The sequence below is a fragment of the Staurois parvus genome, unplaced genomic scaffold (assembly GCF_062004578.1).
Source record: "Staurois parvus isolate SC_StPar_1 unplaced genomic scaffold, SC_StPar_1.0 ptg001224l, whole genome shotgun sequence".
In the NCBI taxonomy this organism is placed as follows: Eukaryota; Metazoa; Chordata; class Amphibia; order Anura; family Ranidae; genus Staurois; species Staurois parvus.
The window spans coordinates 509,124-526,443 of record NW_028319020.1 but is presented as its reverse complement, the minus strand read 5'-3'; the positions used below and the strand labels follow the sequence as shown (position 1 = coordinate 526,443).

Sequence of the window (17,320 nt, the reverse complement as noted above, 5' to 3'; positions counted from 1 at the left end):
TTGCTGACTATCCTATGACCCGTCAGAAAGAAGGAGAGAGTGTTTCCACTTTTATTAATCGATTGCAGTTACTGTTGTCACGTCTGGTGTATCACACTGCTATACATCCTGATGCAGTGAATTCAATGAGAACTAGTCAATTAGTACAGGGGTTGTTACCTCATCATCCTCTCGCACAGCTCCTCAAAGTGAAGTTATCTGATGATGATCTTCCTCTTCATGGACTAATGAAGTTAGTGAAGAAATTGGAAGCTGACATTCAGTTTAGCACCCCTAAGAAAGTGAAACAACCTTTTAAAGAGGACCTCCCTTCTCGTCCTGTTCAAAATGATCAACCTGAATTCACTCGGTCCAAGTCTTCCATTAACAAGCCCGTTGCATTACACAGAGGGAGAGACTCTAGAAAGTGCTTCAGGTGTGGTCAGACGGGCCATTCAGCTAGACAATGTCATGACGATTATGAGGGAACGGTGCAAAGTGTGTCATTCCCTGTACAAAAGCACAAAGGACGACTGAAATATTCAAAGTCAGGATCAAAACAGCCTATCATAGGCTCCAAGTCCATTGTTAATGTTACTGTCAACGGACTTAAAACTTCAGCTTTGTTTGACACTGGGTCTCAAGTTACCCTTATCTATCGTTCCTTCTATCAGAAGCATTTGAGCAACACACCACTTCAATCTACTGGACAGATGAAGTTGTGGGGGTTGAACTCTAAGTCATACCCTGTTGATGGAAGCCTGCGCATAATTGTTACTGTACCTGGTTTAGAGGACAAAGGTGTTCCTCCCATGGAGATCACTGCACTTGTGTGTCCCGACACTGGGGACTCCAATGCCGCTCCTGTGATATTAGGTACTAATTGTAAAGCAGTACACTGTGCTTTTCAGACGTTTCTTGAAGGAGGTCGAACTGCTTCTTTTGATCAAATTGAACTGTCTTCTGATCTTAAAGAGCTTTGTAATGTCCTCTCTGTTGGCTATCAACACGGAGTGGTGTATCACATCGGTAGGCATGCAGTGGAAATTCCTCCAGGGGGAGAGAGAATACTAAGGGTTGCTTCCAGCATTGCTCCTGAGCTACTTGGAGATGGCAGTTACGTCCTTATGGAAACACCTGAAGAGATGATCAACAAAGAGGGGTGGAAGGTGATTCCTGAAAGGAAAGACTGGAGAGCCAGAGTGGACCTATCTACGGTTGTGACTGTGAGAAACTGTTCACCTTACCCCATTGTAATTGATCCTTACCAAAAGGTAGCCCATTGCTATCCTGTGTTTGGTGTTAACCCCTATGCTGAAGTGTGCAAAGTGCAAGTTGAAGGTACCGCTCCTACTGTTGAATTTGATCTGACTGATCCAAACTTATCAGAGCTTTGGGTTCACAGATTGACACAGCAGTTATCAGAATTACCAGAAGTATTTTCTATGGATGAAATGGATGTAGGCTGTGCCAAAAGTGCTCAACACACTTTCAGGCTAACAGATACCACTCCCTTCCGGGAAAGGCCCAGAAGGATAGCTCCAAAGGATGTTGATGAGCTCAGACAGACCTTACGTCAGATGAAAGATCAGGGGATCATTGCGGATAGTAAAAGTCCCTATGCTTCACCTATTGTTGTGGTAAGAAAGAAGTGTGGATCTATTCGCCTATGTGTGGACTATCGAACCCTGAATCGAAGGACAATACCTGATCAGTATACACTACCCAGGATAGAAGAGGCTTTGGAAGCTCTGAATGGAAATCAGTGGTTCACAGTTCTTGATTTGCGGTCAGGGTACTATCAGGTTCCAATGGCTCCTGAAGACCAAGAGAAAACAGCCTTCATATGTCCTTTGGGCTTCTATCAGTTTACCCGCATGCCACAAGGCATAAGGGGTGCACCAGCAACATTTCAAAGATTAATGGAACGCGTTTTGGGTGATTTAGTGCCACGAGAGTGTCTTGTGTACCTCGATGACATTATTGTATTTGGAGCTTCATTGGAGGAACATGAAGAACGTCTCATGCGAGTGTTGCATCGTCTAAAGGAGGAAGGGCTGAAGTTGTCTTCAGACAAGTGTAAGTTCTGCTGTTCATCTGTTACCTATGTAGGCCACATTGTTTCTGCTGAAGGAGTGGCCACAGATCCTGCCAAAGTTGAAGCAGTTGTGAATTGGCCATGACCTCAGAATATCACAGAGTTAAGTTCATTCCTTGGATTCTGTGGTTATTACCGCAGATTTGTAGAAGGATATTTGAAAGTGGCCAAGTCCCTACATGACTTGTTGAAGACTGATTCGAGCGGTCAAGAAAAACAGAAGAAATCCACCAAAAATCCTTTTGGCGATAAGTGGACTTCAGCCTGTGAGGATGCCTTCATTCAGTTAAAGAAGAAGTTAACAGAGGCACCCGTTCTGGCCTATGCTAATGCTCGAAAGCCGTATGTTCTCCATGTAGATGCTAGCTTTGAAGGACTGGGTGGAGTGTTACACCAGGAGTATCCAGCTGGGTTGCGACCCGTCGCCTTCATCAGCCGAAGCCTCACAGTTAGCGAGCGCAATTACCCAGTTCCCAAGTTGGAATTTTTAGCTCTCAAATGGGCTATTGTCGATAAGTTACATGATTATCTTTATGGAGCAGCTTTCGAAGTAAGAACGGATAACAATCCTTTGACATATGTCTTAACCACAGCAAAACTAGATGCCACTGGACATCGCTGGTTGGCTGCTCTATCAAATTATCAATTCACCTTGAAATACAAACCTGGTCCAAAGAACATTGGTGCAGATGTGTTATCCAGACGCCCTGGGTTACCGCCTGTCTCTGAAGACCATGAATGGGAGGAAGTCCCTGGTCCTGGTGTTGGAGCACTATGTTCTATGGCTGCAGTAGTGGACGATAATGTGGCTTTCTCAGAGATGCGGCTCATAGACTCCATAGGAAGTGGACCTGATGCTGTACCAGACATGTTTGCTTACCCCGCAGCCCTAGGCTCATTTGAGAACTGTTCTATATCTCCTCAGCGGATGATTAAGAGTCAAAAGGCTGACCCTTTGATTGGACCTTTATATAGAGCAGTTAGTGTTAATGATCCAGAGATATTGAAGAAAACCTTGCCTGCTGAATGTAGCTCATTTTTGAGAGACTGGGATAAATTCAGGATTGAAAAGGGCCTACTCTACCGTGTGACTCTGTATCATGACGACCCAGGGAGACGTCAACTGGTTCTCCCTTATTGTTTTCGAAAGATGGTTTTCAGAAGTCTACATGATCATCATGGTCATTTGGGGCCTGAGAAGACCTATGGCTTGATTCAGGACCGCTTTTATTGGCTCAGAATGAGAGAAACTGTGACTAGCCTTTGTAGAAGGTGCCTCCGTTGTCTGAGACGAAAAACCCTCCCAGTTCGAGCTGCCCCAATGGGACATTTACAGAGTTCAGGCCCCATGGATTTGGTCTGTATCGATTTTCTATGCATTGACAATGATTCAAGAGGAATTGGGAACGTGTTGGTAGTGACTGATCACTACACCCGGTATGCACAAGCTTTTCCTACCAAGGATCAAAAGGCAGTGACATTCACCAGAGTGCTTTGGGAGAAGTATTTCATCCACTATGGCTTAGCCCACAGATTGCATTCAGATCAGGGAAGAGACTTTGAGAGCAGACTAGTTAAGGAATTACTTCAACTGCTCAACATCCATAAAAGCCGGACTACCCCTTATCACCCTGAAGGTGATGCTCTCCCTGAGAGATTTAACAGAACTTTGCTTGATATGTTAGGTACTCTACAGGTTGATGATAAACGTACTCGGAGTCGTAAAGTTGAAGCCATGGTTCATGCTTACAATAGCACAAGACATGAGACTACGGGATTCTCCCCTTATTTCTTAATGTTTGGAAGGGCGCCTAGACTGCCAATAGACCTCTTGTTATGGGTCTCCACTGATGGTGTCGATCATCAAAGTCACTATCAGTATGTAGCTCGTCTGAAAGATACCCTTAAGTCAGCTTATCGTTTGGCTGAAGAAAATGCTGCCAAGATAAATGAAGGGAACAAAAGGAGGTTTGATCGTCGTGTGAGGTACAGAGAATTGAAACCTGGTGACCAGGTATTGCTTAGAAACTTGGGCCCTTCTGGGAAGCATAAATTAGCTGACCGATGGAGGAATGAGATTTTAACAGTGGTGAGCAAATTACCTGGAATTCCTGTGTACAAAATAAAGGGACCAGAAGGTAGAGTAAAAGCTTGGCATCGAAACCATTTGCTCCCTATTCCTCAAGTCACTGATGATGATGACTCAGAAGATACTGTGGGAAGGGACTCCCCACAACCTCAGGCTAACATTACAACTGACCCTCCTGACTCTAATGAGAGTGACTGGACTGTAGTTCCTGAGATTCAGAGCCCAACAGCTTCTCCTCTTCCAAGAGAGTCACTGAACCCTAGATCTCCAGAGTTTGTGCTTGAATCAGTGAGTACGCCTAACCAAGGATCTAGTTCTACTCCACAATCAGTGCCATCTCTTCCCATGACACAAAGCCCTCATTCAGTACCTGAAAATCAGGGATTACCTCATAGGGAAGTGCATAGAGGAGGAAGGGTTAGACATCCACCACCTGTTTTGACTTATGATACTTTGGGTGATCCCAGCATCATTCCTCAGCCCCATCTATACCATGCCTGGGTAGGGGCAGTATCTAATCTGGTCAATATGCTACCTGTATTTGCATCACCTGGCATGTATTTATACTAATCTGTTGTTTTCTTTAGCAAACCATTGTAATGGAGAGAGGACAACGTTGTGTATTTGAAATTTCATTATTGTATATAATTTGAGCTTCCTTTGACGGGACGTAAAGGTTTCACCAGGGGAAGAGTGTAGGGAACTGTTATTTTATACACTAGTTGTGGTTTGTTTATGTTCATATACAGCCACTACCATAGAGGTCCCATTACAGACAAGTCCCTAGGTGTGCTTCCTGCCCCTACAAGGAGGTCAAGAAACCCCGGGATGTTATATAGTTTGTTTTTCCAGGAAGTATCAGGCAGAGGGTTCCAGCCTGCCATGTGCTATGTATCTGGGGAGAACTGTATGAGGATTCTGTGAGTAATGATCCAGATTAACAAGGCTGTTATCTATGTAGTTGTTACTGAATCAGATTAGGTCTGCCTCTGTTATATTTCAACTTCTGTATAGGAACCCTAATATCTCTGTAAGAGAGAGAGTTGTGGTTCATTATCATTATTCTATTTACACTGCAGAATCCTTATAGTTGTCTATATATATATATAGATCCGTGTCTTCACCTGCATAAGACTGTCAGGGGAACTTTCTGTTAATTGCAGTGTATCTTTGCAGCCTCTTTGCTTAAAGCCATAGCACCCTTATTGGTCTGGATCTCCCTTTAGCTAGGATTAGCATAGGGAGCGTTGGATAGATTAGGCTAGAGGTAGGTTAGGCATCCGACGGCCACTTACACAGATAGAGGCCCGGTTGCAGTGACAGCCCAGTTTAGGGATAGGGACTAAGAGTGAGGATAGATAGGGCATTTTATCCTTTTAGGTGATGCATCGCTGATCTTCAGACAAGCAGTGCAATCATCCGCATGTTACTTGGACGCCATCACAGCATCTAAAGTGGAAGCGTGCATCTTATTGACTCTCACCTCTCCAGGGGCCCCTGCAACCGGACAGCGCTATAACCCATGGTTGGAGGTATTCTGTATACTACATGCACATATACCCGGGTATAATTGCAACCTCCCAATTTATGGTAAATTGTAATTCCTGAATGTTCTTCTTATGCATCCTGTTTTATGTGGCTGCTTTATATAAACTTTGCATTAATCTCATACAGGTGTGGTGACATGTATTCATGTTAGAAATATAAGCTGGGTGCATTAATACTGCTATGTATAGTTACTGTAAGTTGTCTACCTGTTACATTCCTAGAAAGGGGTGAGTCTCCTCAATTGCAGGATCCCTATTCTAGGTGGAGGCACTGCCATTTGTATTATCACAACCCCCTCTTCCATATAGCGAAGGCTCAGGATTACCTACTCATATACAGGTTAGCGCCATAGCTTGTTTGGTGTGGGCCATTTCACATAACCCCCCCAAAACAGGGCTACAGACACAAATCAGAAATAAAGGACAGAGTGTTAGAAGGAATGTAGGGGTTCCCTTTGTGACCTGGTATAGTTCCCTGAGGTTTGGTGAGATTATCCAAGAGAAATGGAAGAATCCTTATTATGAGAGTGTCATGAATGGGGGTGCCAAAGATTTGGGTAAGAGGGAGGCCAGCTGACACCCAAGGTGTTGTCCTCCATTATGTGTCCTTGGCAATCAGTAGATTGTTGCTAGAACCCCCCCATGTTCCCCGGTCAAAACACAGGTAACAGCAGTACAATAGCATGCACACTCTAATAGCCCATGGCTACCACCAGGTGTCAAGGACACAAGCCTAGCTACCCAAGGCACGGACCTTGTTTGGTGTAGTAGGAAATAAAGGCAGAACTTGTTTTTGGTAGGATAACCCTGCTGTGATATAGTATTCACAGCCTGCAGTACCTCTCTATACACAGGGCTGTATATGACATGTTCCTGACCACTGCACTCTATACACAGGGCTGTATATGACATGTCCCTGACCACTGCACTCTGTACACAGGGCTGTATATGACATGTCCCTGACCACTGCACTCTATACACAGGGCTGTATATGATATACTCCTGACCACTGCACTCTATACACTGGGCTGTATATGACATACTCCTGACCACTGAACTCTATACACAGGGCTGTATATGACATACTCCTGACCACTGCACTCTATACACTGGGCTGTATATGACATGTTCCTGACCACTGAACTCTATACACAGGGCTGTATATGACATACTCCTGACCACTGCACTCTATACACAGGGCTGTATATGACATGTCCCTGACCACTGAACTCTATACACAGGGCTGTATATGACATGTCCCTGACCACTGCACTCTGTACACAGGGCTGTATATGACATGTCCCTGACCACTGAACTCTATACACAGGGCTGTATATGACATACTCCTGACCACTGCACTCTATATACAGGGCTGTATATGACATACTCCTGACCACTGCACTCTATGCACTGGGCTGTATATGACATACTCCTGACCACTGCACTCTATACACAGGGCTGTATATGACATACTCCTGACCACTGCACTCTATGCACTGGGCTGTATATGACATACTCCTGACCACTGCACTCTATGCACTGGGCTGTATATGACATACTCCTGACCACTGCACTCTATACACAGGGCTGTATATGACATACTCCTGACCACTGCACTCTATACACTGGGCTGTATATGACATACTCCTGACCACTACATTCTGTACTCTGGGATGTAAATCACATACTCCTGACCACTGCACTCTGTACTCTGGGATGTAAATCACATACTCCTGACCACTGCACTCTGTACTCTGGAATGTAAATCACATACTCCTGACCACTGCACATTGTTTGCAGGGCTGTATGAAGTAGTCTCCTGACCCCTGCACTCTGGGCCATTATTCATGGTGAACCAGAAACTGGATGACCTGTAAAGGCTTGTAAAGTGTCTCCTGTGAGAAATGTTTGGCCCCCAAAGATCCCCATCATGGCCCCGACACACACAATTCTTTTCACTCAATCAATTCTTTATTATAGTTTTACTTCTAACAAGATAGTAATCATAGAATCAGGAAATAACAAAGGAAGGAATCTGATTGGTCAGGAAGATCCCTTGTCTGGAATGTGGGGGCGGAGTCATTATTATTGGTGTACAATACAATACACAACGTGTTCCATTATTATAACAAAGTATTGTAGAAAAGATCCCAACATGTGACATGGCTGAATGAATGCTGGTCATATTAGTCCATCTATTCTCTAAGTGGGGTGGTAACTATTGGGCCAATCCCTTTTACAAACCACACATATTATCGCCCTTCAAAGTGAAAAGAGAAACGCTTTGCACAAAATCAAAGAGTAGAAATATTTTCCGGTGGATCCCCTCTACCCAGACCCCATATGTAGACATAGAACAACAAGCTGTGTTCCCTCTCGTGCCGCACTCCTCCAACCACCCAAACCCACACAGAAGCCAAGGGAAATAATGAGAGGAAAGTTCCCCCCTAGTTTGGGGCGGAGTTCTCCTTCCCTCCTGTTGGGGGATGGGAGAAGGATGGACTGAAGACAGAGAGACGCTTCGGGGTCACCACTGTTCTGTAGAGCCTTGAAATGAAGGACATCAACTTCAGAAGTTCTTGTTGTCTGTGTAAAGTTCCCCGATAACGAGATCTGGGCTCTCCCGGCTTCTAGCTCTGTAACCCGCTATATCATTATCAGGAAACGCAACTCCGACACCCAAGAAGGGCTGAAGTTGTGTCCTTCATTTCCAGGATCTACTGACCACTCTGCACCCCGACATTTACTGCACTTCATCCATGTCTTTGGGGGCCTCTCATCTCCTTATCAACTGTTTCTTCCATGATGAAGATCAGCCATGGAGTATATCTGAGGTGTATATCAGGGTGTGCTTCTTCCCCACATGAGAGCTGGGATGTCCAGCAACATTCATCTAGAAGACATTTCCCGCACTCAAGGCACTAATACACCTCCAGGGTTGTGTGGGACCCCTGATGTACAGGAAGACAGGACTTCAGAGAGGAACAATTCCCTCACTCAGGACAGGAAAGTGACTTCTGCCCCGTGTGAGATCTCTGATGTTTGTGAAGATTAAACTTCCTTGTAAAACATTTCCCACACTCAGGACAGGAATACGGCTTCTCCCCTGTGTGAGATCTCTGATGTTTGTGAAGAGTAAACTTCCTTGTAAAACATTTCCCACACTCAGGACAGGAATACGGTTTCTCCTCCATGTGAGATCTTTTATGCACATTAAAATGGGATTTAGAACTGAAACATTTCCCGCACTCAGGACAGGAATATGGCTTCTCCCCCGTGTGAGATCTCTGATGTGTGTAAAGATTGGACTTCTCTGAAAAACATTTCCCGCACTCTAGACAGGAATACGGCTTCTCCCCTGTGTGAGATCTCTGATGTTTGTGAAGAATAAACTTCCTTGTAAAACATTTCCCACAGTCAGGACAGGAATACGGCTTCTCCTCCATGTGAGATCTTTTATGCACATTAAAATGGGATTTAGAACTGAAACATTTCCCGCACTCAGGACAGGAATATGGCTTCTCCCCCGTATGAGATCTCTGATGTGTGTAAAGATTGGACTTCTCTGAAAAACATTTCCCGCACTCAGGACAGGAATACGGCTTCTCCTCCATGTGAGATCTTTTATGCACATTAAAATAGGATTTAGAACCAAAACATTTCCCGCACTCAGGACAGGAATACGGCTTCTCCCCCGTGTGAGATCTCTGATGTTTGTAAAGATTGGACTTCACTGAAAAAGATTTCCCACACTCAGGACAGGAATATGGCTTCTCCCCCGTGTGAGATCTTTTATGAACATTAAGTTGGTATGTAGAATGGAAACCCTTCCCGCACTCAGTACAGGAGAACCTCTTCCTTGTTGGAAAACAGGCCCGGTCCCGCACAGTCTGAGGTTCCTCAGGATACGAGGAATCCGATGGTCCATCTACACTGGGTGGTGCCGGATGGACATTGGAGGGAGCCGGGTTTTCTCCTGGACTATACTGTGTGATGTTCTCATCTTCTACTTTCCAGTCTGGAGACAAAGTGAGACAATCCTCGGAGGTTTTCCTCATCTCCCGGCCATGGACTAAAATACAAAGACAAAGAGGATTACTAGACAGGAGCTGATTGGTTCCTCCAAACCAGGACTCCGCCCACATCAGGCAGCTTGGTCTCTGAGGAGCTTACAATTCCACCCTCAAGGGAACTAGGAAATGGCTCCTCTGATCTCCTACCAGGTCATTTCTTTATTCATGGACCTTAGTCAGAGAGTGAGGAAACAACCAGAACTGTCTTTTATAGGAGGGACAGTGATGAGGGGATTATAGGACGAGGGTCCCCACCCCCTCTATCACTCATCGCCATCTTCCCAACACAAGAAGTACTGCACTTCCTTATTTAGTCCATGATTTAGTCATGAAGAACAGCGGGGCTGAGCCCCACCAGAGGTCAGAGAGTGAGGATGGGGGGAGAACAACCAAGATGAAGACTGGACTGACCCTGAAGACCACCATCATTGGGGTATTGACTCCGCCCTCATTATCACTTTCTGTTTAAGGGTCCAAAGTTGGAGGATGTTATCACATTATTATCACCATGTAAAAGTCTGTGCTCCAATCACATCATCCGATATAAAATGTCCAGCTGGGAGGAAATGGGGGGAACAAAAGAGAATCCATATTATGTGTATATATAGCAGTGGGGGGAGGGGGAGAGCAGAAGTCAGGACTATGTAATGTACAACACAGAGTATTTAGTGCAGGGGTCAGGAGTATGTAATGTACAACATAGAGTATATAGTGCAGGGGTCAGGAGTATGTAATGTACAACATGGAGTATATAGTGCAGGGGTCAGGAGGATGTAATATACAACATAGAGTATATAGTGCAGGGGTCAGGAGTATGTAATGTACAACATAGAGTATATAGTGCAGGGGTCAGGAGTATGTAATGTACAACACAGAGTATATAGTGCAGGGGCCAGGAGTATGTAATGTACAACATAGAGTATATAGTGCAGGGGCCAGGAGTATGTAACGTACAACATAGAGTGTATAGTGCAGGGGTCAAGAGTATGTAATGTACAACAGAGTATATAGTGCAGGGGTCAGGAGTATGTAATGTACAACAGAGTATATAGTGCAGGGGTCAGGAGTATGTAATGTACAACAGAGTATATAGTGCAGGGGTCAGGAGTATGTGATGTACAACATAGAGTATATAGTGCAGGGGCCAGGAGTATGTAATGTACAACATAGAGTGTATAGTGCAGGGGTCAGGAGTATGTAATGTACAACACAGAGTATATAGTGCAGGGGTCAGGAGGATGTAATGTACAACACAGAGTATATAGTGCAGGGGTCAGGAGGATGTAATGTACAACACAGAGTATATAGTGCAGGGGCCAGGAGTATGTAATGTACAACATAGAGTGTATAGTGCAGGGGCCAGGAGTATGTAATGTACAACATAGAGTGTATAGTGCAGGGGTCAGGAGTATGTAATGTACAACAGAGTATATAGTGCAGGGGTCAGGAGTATGTAATGTACAACAGAGTATATAGTGCAGGGGTCAGGAGTATGTAATGTACAACACAGAGTATATAGTGCAGGGGTCAGGAGTATGTAATGTACAACACAGAGTATATAGTGCAGGAGTCAGGAGGATGTAATGTACAACATAGAGTATATAGTGCAGGGGTCAGGAGTATGTAATGTACAACATAGAGTATATAGTGCAGGGGTCAGGAGTATGTAATGTACAACATACAGTATATAGTGCAGGGGTCAGGAGTATGTAATGTACAACATAGAGTATATAGTGCAGGGGTCAGGAGTATGTAATGTACAATATAAATTATACAGTGTAAGAGTCAGGACTCATAATATTGGTATTCAGTAATCAGTAGAACATTAAATGTTTACTGTAGACAAGTTGCAGAGATCCCACACCGCTGCCTCCCATCTCCTGAGACTGCACTCAGTGACTTGGGTCTGAGACACTACAGACATATCCCTCCACCCGGCACAGCCAGCAGACCACAGAGCAAGGAACCCTGGGAGAAATATTCTGTCAGAGATCTTACTAGACCCGGGCATGGGGAAGGAGACTCAAAGCACACATCCCAGGTGCCCAGGTCTAGTAACACTTATGGTGATGAGCGAATCGAACCAGGCGAACCGGAATTCGATACAAATTTCAGGAAAAATTCGATTTGCGTCGAATCCGAAATTTTGCCTACTTCGGGTGCGCGAATCGAATTTTTCCCGATCAGCCGGCAAAAGTGTCCCTGCAGAGAGCTCCGCTATTTCTGACATTTCTCTGACAGTTCCTTCACATGTACAGCGGTTGAAACATTGTATCTATTAGTTTCCATTTAGGATACAGATGTTTCAACCGCTGTACATGTGAAGGAGCTGTCAGAGAACTGTTAGAAATAGAGGAACTCTGCACATACACTTTTTGCCGGTTTGGAATTCTTATTTTCATCCTACTTCTTCTTCTTCATCCTCATCCTCATCCTCAGAAGAAGAAGAGGATGAAGAAGAAGAAAAAGAAGAAGAAGTAGGATGAAAATAAGAATAATTCCAAGCCGGCAAAAAGTGTATCTGCAGAGCTCCTCTAAGTGTATCTGCAGAATGTCATTTATGGAAACAAATAGATACAATGTTTCAACCGCTGTATGGAGTGAATGTCACAGAACTGTCAGAAATAGACAGAAACTGTCACAGAACTGTCCTTCTTCTCATCCTTCTCCTTCTTCTCATCCTTCTCCTTCTTCTCATCCTTCTCCTTCTTCTCATCCTTCTCCTTCTCCTTCTTCTCATCCTTCTCCTTCTTCTCATCCTTCTTCTCATCCTTCTCCTTCTTCTCCTTCTTCTCATCCTTCTCCTTCTTCTCATCCTTCTCCTTCTTCTCATCCTTCTCCTTCTTCTCATCCTTCTTCTGCTTCTCCTTCTCCTTCTTCTCATCCTTCTTCTCATCCTTCTCCTTCTTCTCATCCTTCTCCTTCTTCTCATCCTTCTTCTCATCCTTCTCCTTCTTCTCATCCTTCTCCTTCTTCTCATCCTTCTTCTCATCCTTCTCCTTCTTCTCATCCTTCTCCTTCTTCTCCTTCTTCTCATCCTTCTCCTTCTTCTCATCCTTCTCCTTCTTCTCATCCTTCTCCTTCTTCTCATCCTTCTCCTTCTCCTTCTTCTCATCCTTCTCCTTCTTCTCATCCTTCTCCTTCTCCTTCCTCATCTCCAAGGGCATTTAAATTAAAGGTACAGTGTTCTGCACTAATTTAAAGGCTCTCTGAAGCCTAGAAACCCTTTTTATAAGTTATCTTCGTAGCGAATAAATTCGCATCGAATCGAATTTCTTCCTGAAATTCGCCGAATCAAATTTTTGAATACTTCGCTCATCTCTAGTGAAAATGAACATTTTGCTGCCAGCTGAACCCCAGAACCTCCATAAATCCAGTCTAGAGACATAAATTGTGTCTGCAGCACAGAGAAGGAAGATTATCCGAGAGAAATCCAGGAATACAGGACGGGGAACACAGCTCAGGAAAGTGACCAGGGGATTACAGGCTGATATCACCCAGTCCCCGCCCTACTCTGGACCAATCAGTGAGCAGTATGGGTGGAGGAATGGATTTAGTGTTCATGACCCACCTGTGCTGATCTCTGTAGGAGTGTCCTCCTCTATAAATGTCCCCGTTATTCCATCCTCCTCCATAGACTGCTGATCATCCCTCACATACGCCTCTTCTTCTTCTGCTTTCACCTCAAATTCTATATCGATTGGATCTCCACTCTAAATCAAGGAAATGAGAGAGAATATCATCTGTAAAATGTAAGGCCACATAAAAAATCCACACATCATCATCACATGTCCATGTTCTAGATTCTCCCTCCCACCGACCTTGTAATAGTGAGGGATGGTGTGACCTTCCTGTGTGGAATCCCAGGAATACAGAGGACGGGGACATCTCTCTGGTGGGTTCCTGGTATTAGGTGGCTCCATCATATCCTTGTGTCCTTCTGAAAACTCCTCCATCACTCCATACTCCTCATCCTCCTCTTTATACTCTTCTTTAACATCAATATTATCATCCCCGAGGATTCCACTCTGAAAGATATAATAAAACATTCATTGTAACAAACATGCTGTGTATAAATCACAACTACCAATAATTGTCATCATCTACCTGATGATGGTGAGGGATGGTGTGACCTTCCTGTGTGGAATCCCGGGAATACAGAGGACGGGGACATCTCTCTGGTGGGTTCCCATGACTGGATCCATCTGTAGGAAACACACACACTGACTGAATCCATTGTTTCTATGTGTTTATCAGATGATGGGGGATCTAGGTGGATCCTCCGTACTGCTCTCTCCTTTACAATAAAGTCTCCTCTTACCCGGTGATGTGAGGGGCGGCTGATTGTCCATCATGACGTCCTTGTAGAGATCCTTGTGTCCTTCTAAATACTCCCACTCCTCCATGGAGAAATAGACAGTGACACCCTGACACCTTATAGGAACCTGACACACACAATGATACAGTCACCATCCAGACACATCCCTTGTCTGTTACTGGAGAATGTCCCAGAATTCCCGGCACCGCTCACCTCTCCTGTCAGCAGCTCCATCATCTTCTTGGTGACTTCTAGAATCTTCTGCATGTTGTGTCTCTCAGGGTTTAGGGAGTCACATGGAGACACTGTGATGGTCATATGATCACCTGACTTCAGAAGAGGAAATCTCTGTATTGAGGAACCAATAGGAATATCATGTTGGAATCCCAGAATCCTCCTCACCTCTCCGGTCAGGTCTGTGTTTTATTAATAGAGATAAGAGTGATGTCATGTGACCTCCCAGAATCCTCCTCACCTCTCCGGTCAGGTCTGTGTTTTATTAATAGAGATGAGAGTGATGTCATGTGACCTCCCAGAATCCTCCTCACCTCTCCAGTCAGGTCTGTTTTATTAATAGAGATGAGAGTGATGTCATGTGACCTCCCAGAATCCTCCTCACCTCTCCGGTCAGGTCTGTGTTTTATTAATAGAGATGAGTGATGTCATGTGACCTCCCAGAATCCTCCTCACCTCTCCGGTCAGGTCTGTGTATTATTAATAGAGATAAGAGTGATGTCATGTGACCTCCCAGAATCCTCCTCACCTCTCCGGTCAGCAGGTAGATGATCTCCAGGGTGAGGTTTAGTATCTTCTCAGTCATGTGACTCCGGTCCTCCTCCATCCTCATTGGTGCCATCATGTGATCTATACAGGTCTCCTTGTAGACGGATAACTTTGGGAAATGAAAGTAAGAATGATTTGGATGGTATTGGTCACACAATAATAGGATGTGGATGTGAGGGGGGAATAGGAGGGTTGCTGGACATTGAAGAACTACTCTCCCCATGGGAAGACATTTTGTTTGGACTGTTTAGTGTTTACTACAATTTTGAGGTCCGGGGTCCCCTTTACTCTGTTGGGTTTGTTTGGTCCCTGAACTGGTTTTGATGAGTTTTAGATCTGCAGACAAGGAATGATTATTATTATTATTATACAGTATTTATAAAGCGCCAATAGTTCGCTCAGCGCTGTACATTACAATGGGGGACAGAACATGTGACAGAACAATACCAATACAATGCAAAACATGAGGGGATTGAGGGCCCTGCTCTTTCGAGCTTACAATCTAGGAGGGAGGGGATGGTGGCACAGGAGGAGATAGCTGTGGGGGATGGAGTGGTAGGAAGAGTGGAGGAGGTCAGCAGGTTAGGAGGGGGTGGGGAAGGCTTCCCTGAAGAGATGTGTTTTCAGGGTGCGCCTAAAGGAGAGGAGAGTAGGTGATAATCTGATGGGTTGGGGAAGGGAGTTCCAGAGGATGGGTGACACCCTGGAAAAGTCCTGGAGGCGGGCATGGGAGGAGGAGACCAGGGAACTAGAGAGAAGGAGGTCTTGTGAGGAGCGGAGTGTGCGTGTTGGGCAGTACTTGGATATTAGGTCGGTGATGTAGTTCGGGGCAGTATGGTGGACAGCTTTGTACGTCAGTGTTAGGATTTTGAATTTGATCCGTTGCGCAATCGGAAGCCAGTGGAGGGATTGGCAGAGGGGGGTGGAGGACACTGAATGGAGGCCAGTGGAGGGATTGGCAGAGGGGGGTGGAGGTCACTGAGTGGAGGCCAGTGGAGGGATTGGCAGAGGGGGGTGGCGGAAACGGAGCAGTTGGAAAGGTAAATGAGTCTGGCAGCCGTATTCAGGATGGACTGAAGCGGGGATAGCCTGTGGTGAGGCAGGCCAGTGAGGAGGGAGTTGCAGTAGTCTAGTCGTGATATGATGAGGGAGTGGATGAACTGTTTAGTGGTTTCTGGGGTTAGGAACGTGCAGATTTTGGCGATGTTGCGGAGGTGGAGTCTGCATGTTGCGGAGGTGGAGTCTGCATGTTGCGGAGGTGGAGTCTGCACGAGTTTGTTAAAGATTGGACTTGGGGCTGGAAGGATAGGTTGGAGTCCAGAATGACACCAAGTACTCTGGCCTGCAGGGCGGGTTTGATATTGGCGTTGTTGGATGTGATGGAGAAGTCAATGGGGGGTGGGGTTCGGGCTGGGGGGAAGACCAGAAGCTCGGTTTTGGAGAGATTCAGTTTAAGGAAGTGGAGCGACATCCAATCTGATATGTCGCTCAGTAGGTGTGTGATTCGGGCAGAGACCGAGGGGGTGAGGTGGGGGGTTGAGAGATAGATTTGTGTGTCGTCGGCATAGAGGTGGTAGTTGAAGCCGTGAGAGTGTATGAGTTGGCCAAGGGAGGAGGTGTAGATGGAGAAGAGAAGGGGCCCAAGGACAGAGCCTTGAGGGACCCCAACAGAGAGGGGGAGTGAGGGGGAGGTAGTAGCATTATAGGTAACGCTGAAAGAGCGTTGTGACAGGTAGGATGAGAGCCAGGAGAGAGCAGAATCTCTGAGGCCGAGGGAGTGTAGTATTTTGAGGAGGAGGGGGTGGTCAACTGTGTCGAAGGCCGCAGAGAGGTCATGGAGTAGGAGCACTGAATAGTGGCCATTAGCTTTGGTGGTTAGCAGGTCGTTGGAGAGTGTGAGTAAGGCGGTTTCGGTGGAGTGTAGGGGACGGAAGCCGGACTGTAGGGGATCGAGGAGGTTGTTGTCGTTGAGGTGAGAGCATAGGCGGGCGTAGACTAGGCGCTCGAGGAGTTTAGATGTAAATGGGAGCAGGGAGATGGGTCTGAGGTTGTTCGGGTCATTGGGGTCCAGGGAGGGCTTTTTAAGTATAGGGGTGATGTGTGCATGCTTCAGTGGGGAGAGGAAAGTGCCGGAGGAGAGGGAGAGATTAAAGATGTGGGTGAGGGAGCGTAGGATGGAGGAGGAGGGAGGTCGTAGGAATTGTGAGGGGATAGGGTCGAGGGAGCAGGTGGTGAGGCGGGCATCAGAGAGGATCTTGGAGACTTCCTCGATGGTAGTAAGGTCAAAGGTGTGGAGTGTTGGGGGGCTTCAGTATGAGGAATGTAGGGTGGGGTGGAAGTGGAGGTCAGAGCAGTGGTGGGGCCGTGGGAGAGGGGTGATGAGGGGGTAGCTGAGTGAGGGGGAACGGGGTTAGAGGGAGTTTGAGGAGTGAC

The 17,320-nt window shown here is 45.8% G+C and overlaps 1 protein-coding gene across 1 annotated transcript; it reads right to left on the bottom strand.

Moving 5' to 3' along the window:
- Nucleotides 1–7,662: 7,662 nt before the first annotated feature.
- On the bottom strand, nucleotides 7,663–14,446 carry LOC149438032 (uncharacterized). The gene is made up of 3 exons (XM_089660311.1): nucleotides 14,318–14,446; nucleotides 14,108–14,231; nucleotides 7,663–9,785 (listed from the first exon to the last, which is right to left on the bottom strand). Exons 1-3 carry the CDS (start codon nucleotides 14,420–14,422, stop codon nucleotides 8,707–8,709), a joined length of 1,308 nt encoding a protein of 435 aa, XP_089516437.1. The 5' UTR covers nucleotides 14,423–14,446; the 3' UTR covers nucleotides 7,663–8,706.
- Between the last annotated feature and the right edge of the window lie 2,874 nt (nucleotides 14,447–17,320).